The sequence below is a fragment of the Saimiri boliviensis genome, chromosome 6, assembly GCF_048565385.1.
Source record: "Saimiri boliviensis isolate mSaiBol1 chromosome 6, mSaiBol1.pri, whole genome shotgun sequence".
NCBI lineage: Eukaryota > Metazoa > Chordata > Mammalia > Primates > Cebidae > Saimiri > Saimiri boliviensis.
The window spans coordinates 96,540,846-96,555,545 of record NC_133454.1 but is presented as its reverse complement, the minus strand read 5'-3'; the positions used below and the strand labels follow the sequence as shown (position 1 = coordinate 96,555,545).

The window sequence follows — 14,700 nt, the reverse complement described above, 5'->3', positions numbered from 1 at the left end:
ATTTTCAAATAGTTTCAGATTCACAGAAAAATTACTAAGATGATACAAAAAGATTCTGTTAAATATGCTTCACACCCGATTTTCCCTATTGTTAATTTTTTACGTTAATATGGTACGTGTATCACAACGAACCATTATTTATGTATAATTTTATTTTGAACTAAAGTTCATACTTATTCAGATGGAAATATTTTTAAATATGGTATTTATTTTATATATTCACTGAATAATCCTATAAGATTCATTGTCTTAGGAATCAATCACCAATTATTTTAAGCCTGGACAAAACTGGATAGTGCTTAAGTTCTTATAGTGAAGTGCTAAAGTGGTAGCTGGTTTGCATTTAAATGTGAAAAATGACATAAGAACTCTTTTTTTGTACTTTCAGAGAAAGAATCAGCATATCCCTTACAGAAATAGTAAGCTTACTCGCTTGTTAAAGGATTCTCTTGGAGGAAACTGTCAAACTATAATGATAGCTGCTGTTAGTCCTTCCTCTGTATTCTATGATGACACGTATAACACTCTTAAGTATGCTAACCGTGCAAAGGACATAAAATCTTCTGTAAGTCTGTTTACTCTGCCTTTGTTGTTGAGATATTGGCTGCATATGATTTTTATAAGTATCATGAAAATATTAATTAGGATTATGTTTCTACATAATGAGTTAGACAGCTCAGGGTTAGAATAGTCTTTGCTAACCTGGTTAATTGAACATTAATTTAGACAGTTAAATCATAAAGCATCTTGATTTATATATATATCTCTCTCTCTCAAATATAGAACCCAAACTTTCTACCTGAAAAATCTTGGATATGTTAGTTAATCTTTCCAGGCCCATTATTTCATCTGTAAAATAGGTATAAAGCATATTTTTTTAAAAAAGTCATTTTCTACATAATTTATATCCACATTCATGATGTTGATATACCAATCTCTGTATGTCTCCAGAACCATAATAATAATAATTGTTTGTGTAAGTATTTTTGCCAAAGATATGGTGTACTTAAAAGCATATGTGTCAAAACATGTATGTTTAAAATTTATAATATATCAGGCTTGAAAAAACCTAGAGTTAGAATGTTGTGATGATTCCTCCTCTTCTCCCTTTTCCCCCTCTGCCACTCTCCTTAAGTGTCTGAAGATGAACATGTTATGGTCATCTTGAGAAAAATGTTCCCAGGCTCTTTATATAATTAATTGTAAAAGGTCATACTATATGGGTATACAGAAAAGTTTGTCACACATGATTTTCATGTAGTCCTTACACTAACCTCTTGAGAAATAAATTCTTAACTCCATTTTACAGATGAGAAATCCAAATATCAAACAGTTAGAATTCTAAGTCAGGTTAAGTGAGAAGTAAGCAAAGTCTCAATATCAAGTATTTGGATTTATATGTTTAATATTCTCTCTACTACATCATAAGTGTCAAAGGGCCCATAGTATGATAAAAATGTTAAAATATAGTAAGAACTCAGTGAAAACTAAAAGTAGGGAATTTTATTATATTGTGAGTACATGCTCATAAGTACCTTTTCTCAAGATAATTTCTTTATAATTTCATTTACATTATTAATGTGCTGAGACGATCCTCTTGTCATAGATTTTAAGCATAAGCATAATTGTCACAAATTCTGAATTCATGGAACTCAATGAAAATATAATGTCATTTTATTCATATATTTATCTATGTGATTATTATCTCTCTATAAACAAACATAATTTCTATCTTTCAACAGTTGAAGAGCAATATTCTTAATGTAAATAATCATGTAACTCAATATGTAAAGATCTGTAATGAGCAGAAAGCAGAGGTATGTCTGTTTACATTTTTATGCTAGTCTTTTTCAATTCTTCATTTATAGAATTTTATAATTTAATTGTCCAAAAATTTAACATATTTTTCTATTAAAATTAAAATCTGGTTAATTCAATTAGTTTTTAACAGCTAAAATTTGACTGTGGCTATGTAAATGACTTCTTTTATCTTTTAACTGGTGTTTTCTCTCTAATAGATTTTATTGTTAAAAGAAAAACTAAAAGCCTATGAACAACAGAAAGCCTTTGCTAATGAAAATGACAAAGCACGGTTAATGATTTCAAACCCTCAGGAAAAAGAAACTGAAAGGTAAACATTATATTAAGATCTAATATTGAGGAATTTATTGTTTTAAAATTTAGTTAAGTATTTTATCTTAATTATCATTTGTTATGTCTTTTATATGTACATACATATGTATGTTTTACATATAATTATATACACACACTTACATACATACATACAGGCTTGACTCAAGAGATATTGCAGATTCCGTCCTTCAGACCACTGCAATAAAGTAAATATCGCAATAAAATGAGTCATGCAAATGTTTTGGCTTTTCCAGTGCATATAAAAATTATGTTTGCACTACACTATAGTCTGTTAAGTGTGCAGTAGCATTATGTCTGAAAAGATAATGACCATGCTTTAACTTTAAACAATGCTTTATTGCTAAAAAATGCTAACGATATCTGAAACTTCAGCAAGTCATAATCTTTTTGCTGGTGGAGGTCTTCCCTCAATGTTTATGGCTGCTGACTAGTAAGAGTAATGGTTGCTACAAGTTGGAGTGGCTGTGACAATTTCTAAAAATAAAGGCAACAATGAAGTTTGCTGCATAGATTGACTCATCCTTTCATGAAAGTTTTCTCTGCAGTATGTGATGCTCTTTGGTAGCATTTGCCCACAATAGAACTTTTAAAATTTGAGACAGTCCTCATAAACCCTGCCACTGCTCTATCAGCTACATTTATGTGATATTCTAAATCATTTGTTATCATTTTGACATTGATAGCATCTTTATAAGGAATAGGTGGTAAACTTTCTCAAGAAACCACTTTCTTTGGTTATCCATAGAAGCAACTCTTCATTTCTTCAGGTTTAGTCATGAGATGGCAGCAATTCAGTCACGTCTTCACTTTTAGTTTTAATTCTCTTGCATGCCCACCACATCTGCAGTTATTTTCTTGACTGAAATCTTGAACCTGTCATAGTTATCCATGAGGGTTGGAATTAACTTCCTCCAAATTCCTATTAATGTTGATATTTTGATCTCCTTCCACATATCACAAATGTTCTTAATGACATCTACAATGGCAAATTCTTTTTAGAAGCTTTTCAATTTATTGTGCCTAGAATCATCAGAGAAGTAATTATCTATGGCAGCTATAGCCCTACAAAATGTGTTTCCTAAGCAAGAAGACACAAAGTCAATATTGCATGATCCATGAGCTGCAGACTGGGTGTTGAGCTAGCAGACATGAAAACAACATTAATCTTCTCATACATCTCCATCAGAACTCCTGAATGACCAGATGTATTGTCAGTGAGCATTAGTGTTTTGAAAGGAATCTTTTTTTTCTGAGCAATAGGTCTCAACAGTGGGCTTAAAATATTCAGTAAACAGATGTGCTGTCCTCTAGGCTTTGTTGTTCCATTTGTAGAGCACAAACAGAGTTAGATTTAGCATATTTCTTAAAGGCCCTAGATGACAAATGAGCATTGGTTTCAACTTAAAGTCACCAGTTGCAAAAAGCCCCTGACAAGAGAGTTAAGCCATTCTTTAAAGCTTTGAAAGTAGGTATTTACTTCTCTTTAGATATGAAGGGTCCTAGATGGCGTGTTCATCCAATAAAAGGCTGTTTTGTCTACCTTGAAAATCTGTTGTTTAGTGTAGCCACCTTCATCAGTGATCTTAGCTAAATTTTCTGGATAACTTGCTGCAGCTTCTACATCAGCACTTGCTGCTTCACCTAGACTTTTATATTCTAGAGAAGGCCTTAAGCCTAGTGAGCCAACACCTGCTGGTTTCAGAATTTTCCTCTGCAACTTACTCTCTTCTCTCAGCCTTTGCAGAATTGAAGAGATTTAGAAGGCTTGCTCTGGATTAGACTTTGACTTAAAGGAAAGTTATGGCTAATTTAATCTATCCAGACCATTGAAACTTTTTCCATATCAGCAATAAGGCTGTTTCACTTTCTTATAATGTGTGTTAACTGGAATAGCACTTGCAATTTCCTTCAAGAATTTTTCCTTTGCATTCACACCGTGGCTAAATGTTTTGTGCAAGAGACCTAGCTTTTAGCCTATCTTGGCTTTCTACATGCCTTCCTTGTAGGCTTAATCGTTTCTATCTTTTGATTTAAAATGAGAGACATGTAATCTTCCTTTCCCTTGAATACTTAGAGGCCATTTTAGGGTTATTAATTTGCCCAATTTAAGTATGTTTCAGAGAATAGGGAGGGCTGAGGAGAGGGAGAGAGCGACAGAAACAACGAGTCAAATGGAGCAGTCAGAGCACACACAACACTTGATTACGTTCACGATACTATAGTCTGTACTTCAGTATACTGTATATAGTTCACTATATCAATCAATTTCTATCAACTTTTCTATCAACATTTATATCAGTCTCAATTGGTTTAATATATGTTATATATGTATATAAATCTGTAGTATTCACTATACTGTAAGTTCACTATACTATAAATCATTATATTATAGTTTATATAGACACAATTTGTGACACTCAATTACAGTAGTAATATCAAAGATCACAGGTCACAAATCACCATTATGGATATGTAATAATGAAAAAGTTTAAAATATTTCGAGAATTGCCAAAATGCAACACTGGAAGCTCATGCTGTAGGAAAAAATGATGCTTATAGACTTGCTTGCAGCAAGATTGCCACAAACCTTCAATTTATTTAAAAAATATATATAGTGTCTGCAAAGCACAGTAAAACAAGGTATGCCTGTATATATATATATATATATATATATATATATATACATTTTTTTTTTTTCTCAAATGAATTCAGGAAGTCAATGATTTCTCTATGTTACACACTTTGTAGATCAAGTAATATTAGTTTTTATTTTACAGATATTAAGGAGAACCAGAACTTAGGTAGAAGATAGTAGAGACAAAGCCGCATATGTCACCTATAGAATTACTTTTAGTGATGCTCATGTTGTTCTTTTCTGACATCATCATTATTTGTATATTTCATGTAAATCTACTCTATTCATTTTATTAACTCTCTATAGCTCTACTAGTCTACTTATGAGCCTAAACGGTTAATTATTTAAATGAACATTTTTCAGTGATATAAACTGATACAGAATTGTTTTTTTAAATATTTTATTGCACTTTAGGTTCTGGGGTACATGTGCAGATCATGCAGGATTATTGCATAAGTACATACATGGCAATGTGGTTTGCTGCCTCCATCCTCCCGCCTATATCTGGCCTTTCTCCCCAGGTTATCCCTCCCCAACCTCCCTACCTCCTGCTGTCCCTTCCCGATTCCCTCCCAACAGACCCCAGTGTGTGATACTCCCCTCCCTGTGTCCATGTGTTCTCATTGTTCAATGCCCATCTGTGAGTGAGAACGTGCTGTGTTTGATTTTCTGTTCTTCTGTCAGTTAGCTGAGAATGACGGTTTCCAGATTCATCCATATACCTACAAAGGACGTGAACTCATCATTTTTTTTTAAGGATATATATATATATTTTTTTTTATTGCATTTTTGATTGTGGGGTACATGTGCAAAACATGCAGGTTTGTTGCATAGGTACATACATGGTAATGTGGTTTGCTGCCTTCATCCCCCCCATCACCTATATCTAGCATTCCTCCTCATGCTATCACTCCCCAACCTCTCTACCCCCCAGTGTCACTCCCCATTCCCTGCCAACAGACCTCAGTGTGTGATGCTCCCCTCCCTGTAACAATGAGTTCTCATTGTTCAACACCCACCTATGAGTGAGAACATGTGGTGTTTGATTTTCTGTTACTGTGTCAGTTTGCTGAGAATGATGGTTTCCAGATTCATCTCTGTCCCTACAAAGGACACAAGCTCATTGTTTTTTTATGGCTGCATAGTATTCCATGGTGTAGATGTGCCACACTTTCTTGTCCAGTGTGTCATCAGTGGGCATTTGGGTTGGTTCCAGGTCTTTGCTATTGTAAACAGTGCCTCAATGTACATATGTGTGCATGTGTCTTTATAAAAGAATGATTTATAATCGATTGGATATATATACCCAGTAATGGGATTCCTGGGTCAAATAGAATTTCTATTTCTAGGTCCTTGATGAATTGCCGCACTGTCTTCTACAATGGTTGAATGAATTTGCACTACTACCAACAGTGTAAAAGTGTTCCTATTTCTCCACATCCTCTCCAGCATCTGTGGTTGCCTGATTTTTTGTTGATTGCCATTCTAACTGGCATGAGATGGTATCTCAATGTGGTTTTAATTTGCATTTCTCTAATGACTAGTGATGATGAGCATTTTTTCATATGTTTCTTGGCCTCATATATGTCTTCTTTTGAAAAGTGTCTGTTCATATCCTTTGCACACTTTTGAATGGGGTTGTTTTTTTCGGTTTTAGTTCCTTGTAGATTCTGGAGATTACCCTTTGTGAGATAGGGGTAGATTGCAAAAATTGTTTCTCATTCTGTTGGTTGCTGGTTCACTCTAATGACTGTACCTTTTGCTGTGCAGAAGCTCTTAAGTTTAATTAGATCCCATTTGTCTATTTTGGCTTTTGTTGCCAATGCTTTTGGTGTTTTATTTATGAAGTCCTTGCCCATGCCTATCTCCTAAATAGTTTTGCCTAGGTTTTCTTCTGGGGTTTTTATGGTATTAGGCACTATGTTTAAGTATTTAATCCATCTGGTGTTAATTTTAGTGTAAAGTGTCAGGAAGAGATCCAGTTTCTGCTTTCTGCACACTGCTAGCCAGTTTTCCCAAAACCATTTATTAAACAGGGAATCCTTTCCCCATAGCTTGTTTTTCTCAGGTTTGTCAAAGATCAAATGGTTGTAGATGTGTGGCATTGCCTTCAAGGGCTTTGTTCTGTTCAATTGGTCTATATCTCTGTTTTGGTACCAGAACCATACTGTTTTGATTACTGTAGCTTTGTAGTATAGTTTGAAGTCAGATAGCATGATGCCTCCAGCTTTGTTTTTTTTTCTTAGCATTGTCTTGGCTATGCAGACTCTCTTTTGGATCCATATGAAGTTTAAGGTGTTTTTTTTCCAGTTCTGTGAAGAAGGTCATAGGTAGCTTGATGGGGATAGCGTTGAATCTATAAATTACTTTGGGCAGTATGGCCATTTTCACAGTATTGAATCTTCCTAACCAATGAGCATGTAATGTTTTTTCATCTGTTTGTGTCCTCTCTTATTTCTTTGAGCAGTGATTTGTAGTTCTCCTTGAAGAAGTCTTTACATCCTTTGTTAGTTGTATTCCTAGGTATTTTATTCTCTTTGCAGCAATTGTGAATGGCAGTTTGTTCTTGATTTGGCTCTCTTTAAGTCTGTTATTGGTGTATAGGAAAGTTTGTAAGGTTTGCACATTGATTTTGTATCCTGAGACTTTGCTGACGTTGCTTATTAGTTTCAGGAGATTTTGGGCTGAGACAATGGGGTATTCTAAATATACAATCATGTCGTCTGCAAATAGAGACAATTTGCCTTCCTCCTTTCCTAATTAAACACCCTTTATTTCTTTTTCTTGCCTAATTGCTCTGGGTAGAACTTCCAGTACTATATTGAATAGCAGTGGTGAAAGAGGGCATCCTCGTCTAGTGCCAGATTCCAAAGGGAATGCTTCCAATTTTTGCCCATTCAATATGATATTGGCTGTGGGTTTGTCATAAGTAGCTTTTATTATTTTGAGACACGTTCCATCGATACCTAGTTTATTGAGAGTTTTTTAGCATAAAGGGCTGTGAATTTTGTCGAAGGCCTTCTCTGCATCTATTGATATAATTATGTGGTTTTGTCTTTGGTTCTGTTTATGTGGTGAGTTACGTTTATAGACTTGTGTATGTTGAACCAGCCTTGCATCCCCGGGATGAAGCCTACTTGATGGTGATGGATAAGGTTTTTGATGTGCCATTGCAGTTGGTTTGCCAGTATTTTATTGAAGATTTTTGCATAAATGATCATCCTGGATATTGGCCTAAAGTTTTCTTTTTTTGTTGAGTCTCTGCCAGGTTTTGGTATCAGGATGATGTTGGTCTCATAAAACAATTTGGGAAGGATTCCCTCTTTTTGGATTGTTTGGAATAGTTTCAGAAGGAGTGGTACCAGCTGCTCTTTCTATGTCTGGTAGAATTTGGCTGTGAACCCATCTGGACCTGGGCTTTTTTTGGTGTTTAGGCTATTAATTGCTGCCTCAACTTGAGCCCTTGTTATTGGTCTATTCAAGGTTTCAACTTCATCCTGGTTTAGGCTTGGGATAGGTGCAAATGTCCAGGAATTTATCCATTTCTTCCAGGTTTACTGGTTTATGTGCATAGAGTTGTTTATAGTAATCTCTGTTGGTTGTTTGTATTTCTGTGGAATAGGTGGTGATATCCCCTTTATCATTTTTTATTGCATCTATTTGATTCCTCTCTGTTTTCTTTTTGTTAATCTGGCTAGTGGTCTATTTTGTAGATCTTTCCAAAAATCCAGCTCTTGGATTTATTCATTTTTTTTAAAAGGGCTTTTTGTGTCTCTGTCTCCTTCAGTTCTGCTCTGATCTTAGTTGTTTCTTGTCTTCAGCTAGGTTTTGAGTTTTTTTGATCTTGCTCCTCTAGCTCTTTGAATTTTTATGATAGGGTATGGATTATAGTTTCTTGCTTCTCATGTGGGCATTTATTGCTATAAATTTTCCTCTAGACAGTGCTTTAAGTGTGTCCCAGAGATTTTGGTACATTGTATATTTGTTCTCATTGGTTTCAAAGATCTTTATTTCTGCCTTAATTTCATTGTTTATCCAGTCAATATTCAAGAGCCCGTTTTTCAGTTTCCATAAAGTTGTGCAGTTCTTTGTTAGTTTCTTAATCCTGAATTCTAATTTGATTGCACTGTCTGAGAGACTGTTATGATTTCCATTCTTTTGCATTTGCTGAGGAGTGATTTACTTCCAATTTTGTGGTCAATTTTAGAATAGGTGTGATGTGGTGCTGAGAAGAATGTATATTCTGTGGATTTGGGGTGGAGAGTTCTATAAATGTATATTAGGTTTGCTTGGTCCAAATCTGAGTTCAAGTCCTGGATATCCTTGTTAATATTTTGTCTTGTTGATCTGTTGAATATTGACAGTGGAGTGTTAAAGTATCCCACTATTATTGTATGGGAGGCTAAGTCTCTTTATAGGTTTTTATAAACTTTCTTTATGTATCTGGGTGCTCCTGCTTTGGGTGTGTATATATTTAGGATTGTTAGCTTTTCTTGTTGCATTGATCCTTTTACCATTATGTAATCCCCTTCTTTGTCTCTTTTGATCTTTGTTGGTTTAAAGTTTATTTTATCAGAGACTAGGATTGCAACTCCTGCCTTTTTTTGCTCTCCTTTTGCTTGGTAAATCTTCCTCCATCCTTTATTTTGAGCCTATGTGTATCCTTGCACATGAGGTTGGTTTCCTGATACAGCACACAGATGAATTTTGCCTTTTTGTCCAGTTTTCCAGTCTGTGTCTTTTGATTGGGACATTTACCCCATTTACATTTAAGGGTAATATTGTTATGTGTGAATTTGATCCTACCATTTTGATGCTAGCTGCTTGTTTTGCTCATTTGTTGACGCAGTTTCTTCATTGTGTCAGTGCGCCATTTGGTACTTTTTTGGAGTGGCTGGTTGTTCCTTTCTATGTTTAGTGCTTCTTTCAGGAGCTCTTGTAAGGCAGGCCTGGTGCTGATGAAATCTCTGAGCAATTGCTTGGGATTTTATTTCTCCTTCACTTCTGAAGCTTAGTTTGGCCGGATATGAAATTCTAGGTTGAAAGTTCTTTTCTTTAAGGATGTTGAATATTGGCCCCCAGTCTATTCTGGCTTGTAGGGTTTCTCCTGAGAGATCCACTGTGAGTCTGATGGACTTCCCTTTGTGTGTGACCCAACCTTTCTTTCCAGCTGTCCATAGCATTTTTTCCTTCATTTCAACCCTGGTGAATCTGATGATTATGTGTCTTGGGATTGCTCTTCTTGAGGAACATCTTTGTAGTGTTCTCCATATTTCCTGGACTTGAATGTTGGCCTGCCTTGCTAGGTTGGGAAAGTTCTGGAAAATGTCCTGAAGACTGTTTTCCAGCTTGGATTCATTCTCTCTGTTGCATTCAGGTACACTTGTCAAATGTAGATTAGGTCTTTTCACATAATCCGATATTTCTTGGAGGCTTTGTTCATTTCTTTTCTCTCTCTTTTCTCTATTCTTGCCTTCTCATTTTATTTCATTGAGTAGATCTTCAATCTCTGATATCCCTTCTTCTGCTTGGTTGTTTTGGATATTGAAACTTGAATATGCTCTGTGAAGTTCTCGTGCTGTGTTTTTCAGCTCCTTCAGGTCATTTATATTCTTCTCTAAGCTGTTCATTCTCGTTAGCATTTCATCAAACCTTTTTTCAAGGTTCTTTGTTTCTTTGTATTGGCTTAGAATATGTTCTTTCTGCTCAGAGAAGTTTGTTATTACCCACCTTCTGAAGCCTGTTTCTGTCAATTCATTAGACTGATTCTCCATCCAGCTTTGTTCTCTTGCTGGTGAGGAGTTGTGATCCCTTGGAGGATGAGAGGATTTCTTGTTTTGGGTGTTTTCATCCTTTTTGCACTGGTTTCTTTCCATCTTTGTGGATTTATCTACCTGTGATCTTTGTAGTTGGTGACTTTTGAATGGGGTCTCTGAGTGGACGTCCTTTTTGTTGATGTTGAATTTCTTTTTGTTTTTTAGTTTTCCTTCTAACAGTCAGGGCCCTCTGCTGCAGGACTGCTGCAGGTCCACTGCAGACCCTACTTGCTTGGGGATCACCTGTGGCAGCTACAGAACAGTAAGGGTTGCTGCTAGTTTCTTCTTCTGTTATCTTTGTCCCAGAAGGATACCTGCCAGATGTCAGCCTGAGCTCTCCTTTATGCGGTTTCTCTTTGGATATAAGGGAGTCAGGGAGCTGCTTGAGTAGACAGTCTGTCCCTTATAGGAGCTCAAATGCTGAGCTGGGCACTCCATTGTTCCATTCAGAGCTGCTGAGCAGGTACAGTTAATTCTGCTGCAGTGGAACTCATAACTACCTTTTTTCCCAGGTGCTCTGTCCTTGGGAAGGTGGGGCTTTATTTATAAGTTTCTGATGTGCTGCTGCCTTTTATCCGAGATGCCCTGCCCAGCAAGGAGGTAGTGTAGTCACAATCTGCCAGCAGGGGCGTTGCTGAGCTGCCATGGGCTCTGCCCAGGTGCTTTGTGAACTTTCCTGTGGTTTTGTCCACAGAGGTATAGTTAGAACTGCCTCAGTAATGGCGGTCTGCCTTGGTAATGGCGGACTGCCTCAGTAGTGATGGACTGCCGCGGTAATGGCAGACACCCTTCCCCCGACAGTGCTGGACTGTCCAGGGCGTCCAGCTGCACTTGCTGCCAAACTCTCAATCCAGACCATTTCAGATTACTGGTCTTTGTGGGGATGGGAACCACCAAGCCAGATCATCTGGCTCCCTGTTTCAGCCCCCCTTTTCTCAGATAAATGAGCGGCTCTGTATCCCAGGCATTCCAGGCACCAGTTCAAACAGCCATCCAGATTTGTGTGTTTCTTTGCAGAGGCCCACTTTGCCACCTTTAACAGCTGTGCTGGAAACTCATGGCACTTTTCAGCCTGGGAATCTCCTGGTCTGTGGGCAGTAAAAACTAATTTGGAAATGTGGTGATCACTCACCCTCTGTGTTGTTCTCGCTGGGAACTGCACTCCAGAACTGTTCCTATTTGGCCATCTTGGATCTGCCCTTCCTATACAAAATTTTGATAGGTTCTTTCTAAGCTTCTTAGTAAAGTTTTAAAAAGAAAGCAGTTAATAGTATAGAATGCAAAAGTACTTTTTCCTCAAGCATATAAGACAGTTGTCTAAATTGGCCCATTGAGACACTGGATCAAGATGTTAATCTTGAGTACTTCTAGAAAGACAATAAGGAATTGCTATATTAAACAAGTTTGGAAATTACTCCTTAAGGAATCTAGGCTTTGAGAAAACATATAGTAAAGGAATGTGTTCAAGTCTGATTAAAGTTGAGTAAAGTTAAACTTATTTGACATTCTTCAGAGCCAATTATCTGTTATCAGTATGAGAAACCAACTACACCTTAAACCAGTGGTTATTCACACTATTTGGAGCTCTAGAATTTGTAGAAAGTATCTCAGTATCTATAAGGAAAACAAGATTATAGTCAAAAGTGACTTTCACACCTGATTCAGCTGTAACTTTTTAAAATTGCATTTGTGTGTTGAAGTTTTACTTAAAATATTCCTAACTTGTAAAAAAAAAAAAAAATTTGTTCTGCCTTAATTGACCCCACATGCTAAGAAAACTACTTGTAGTTTATTTATATTTTTATATATTATGGTTCTTTTTTTTTTTTCTTTTTTTCTTTTTTTTTTTTTTCTTTTTTTTTGAGATGGAGTTTTGCTCTTGTTACCCAGGCTGGAGTGCAATGGCTCGATCTCGGCTCACCGCAACCTCCGCCTCCTGGGTTCAAGCAATTCTCCTGCCTCAGCCTCCTGACTAGCTGGGATTACAGGCAAGCACCACCATGCCCAGCTACTTTTTTGTGTTTTTAGTAGAGACAGGGTTTCACCATGTTGACCAGGATGGTCTCGATCTCTCGACCTTGTGATCCACCCGCCTCGGCCTCCCAAAGTGCTGGGATTACAGGCTTGAGCCACCGCGCCCGGCTATTATGGTTCTTAATTATTTTTAGAGCCATATTAATTTCATCTTACCAATACAACTCTTTCAAATAGTGTTAAGGCAGGTATTGTTTTCTTACCTTCAGATAAAGGCAAGAATCCGTCACATCTTTCATGTCTTAATTCTTGTTTTACCATATTATGCTACTTTGCAAACATTGTAAGAAGTACTAACAACAAATATTTCTATCAATCTCAATCAGTTTTCATATAGCTTAAGGTTGACCTCTAATTATAATGCAAGAGCTCTTTTTACATTGGAGATTTTCTAGTATGTTTAAGTTATTTTCTGTTAATAACCCTTAACAATTTATTTTAAGATAAAATTGTTATAGTGTATTAGTCTTATGATGCTTTTTTATTATTTCTTATCCGTTTTACAGTACTGTTGAAGAAATAAGTAAAAATGATTTCTGGTTTTTCATCTCATCAAAGAAAACTTTTAACTCTGATATGGTATTATTAGTTGTTATTATTTCATTTTCTTAGTTAAACATGGGAGTGGTCCTCATGTAACCGGATAACTATTAGAATTCACCAGCTTCTCAAATTTGGAGTAATTGATTCCATAGAATTCCTTAGCAGTACTTAACCAAGTCTACTACACCAATTAAAACCTTATAGATTAGTAAACATTTCTTGAGTTGATGGCTTTAAGTCATTGAACCTTTCTGGTAAGGCCCTCCTTTCAGGAGGGAAGGGCCTGAGCTATGAAATAAGCATGTATTTGGATGTTTTTTATATTTCAACCTTTTGACCAACAATAAAAACTTTGATTTTAATTCTGGCCATGTGTTAAATAACTTACTTGTCTTTATGAAGAAGGTAATGATAAAGATTATGTACTCAATAACCTTTGTCATTTTCCCTAAAAATAACTGTCTTTTGAAATAAATGTGTGAAATATCTTTTATTGTATCAATCATATTGTTACATGGTACTTTTTAATGCCATGAATTTTCATGGTGTCTTTTGTTATAAAAAACTTAAATAACATTTTTATGAAGTTTAAATAGACAAAAGGAAGAATCTACAGCATTTTCTGTCTATCAAAGCTATTTGGAAAGATAATTCTCAAATCATAAAAAATAGTGTTCTTTTATAAAGAGTAACTATACAACTTTACATATGACTATGTCAAGAAAATTGTGGAGTTTATTATGTATTACCTAAAAATATTGGTGGAGATATTGAATGTTTGCTTAGAACTCTTTCAGTTTTAAAATGATAGGGTTTTTTTTTTTTGTTAAGCAGCTTTCTAGAAACCTTCAGTACCAATTCCCTTCCTTCCATCCTAATCAGTGAACACCAACAACTAAAATAAGTCTAGACCACAAAATTGACAAATATTTAACTTTGTCCTTGAATAAAAAGTTATAGAAAAACTAAGAGATTATCTTTAGATATAACCTAAAGATAACTTATCAATTCATTTACTGGCATTACTGTTGGTGTAATATAATACAATGAAATAACAATGTCTGTATATATTTCTTATGAAATATTTATCAGCTTGATAAAACTGCAGTAAAGTCAGTGTTTTGTGGCTTATATTCATTCCCAATAGGGTTTCATTAAGAACTACTGACGTAAATTGGCATTACCACCAATCCTTATAAGTATATCTAAAATTCTGGCCAGTTTGGAACATTTATTTTTAATTGTATATACTTTCTTTTGCTTTATTTTAAATTCTTCACAGTTAATTTTTTTGAAGTTTTTGCTTGATATGAATGTTTATACTGTTACTGTAGCTTCGAGTTGATCTATGACTTAAAAGCACGAATATGTTTTTAAAAAATTGAAATACTGCTGTGACCAGTGTTCTACTGACCCAAAAGGATGCAGGATTGCAGTATCCAGCTAGAGGTTTCATGAAATTTAGTCAGCTTGAAGTGTGTGGGCATTTGGAACTCTGAATCAAAATCATCTTTGATA

General features: G+C 35.6%; 1 protein-coding gene across 1 annotated transcript in view; it reads left to right on the top strand.

Annotated features, from left to right (window-relative positions):
- The window catches only part of KIF18A (kinesin family member 18A), a 91,321-nt gene that overhangs the window by 23,485 nt on the left and 53,136 nt on the right, over positions 1-14,700 (top strand). Inside the window, exons 7-9 of the mRNA XM_010331687.3 lie at positions 389-565; positions 1,743-1,817; positions 2,019-2,131. Coding sequence (XP_010329989.1) covers positions 389-565; positions 1,743-1,817; positions 2,019-2,131 — 365 coding nt within the window. The remainder of the gene's footprint in view (positions 1-388; positions 566-1,742; positions 1,818-2,018; positions 2,132-14,700) is intronic.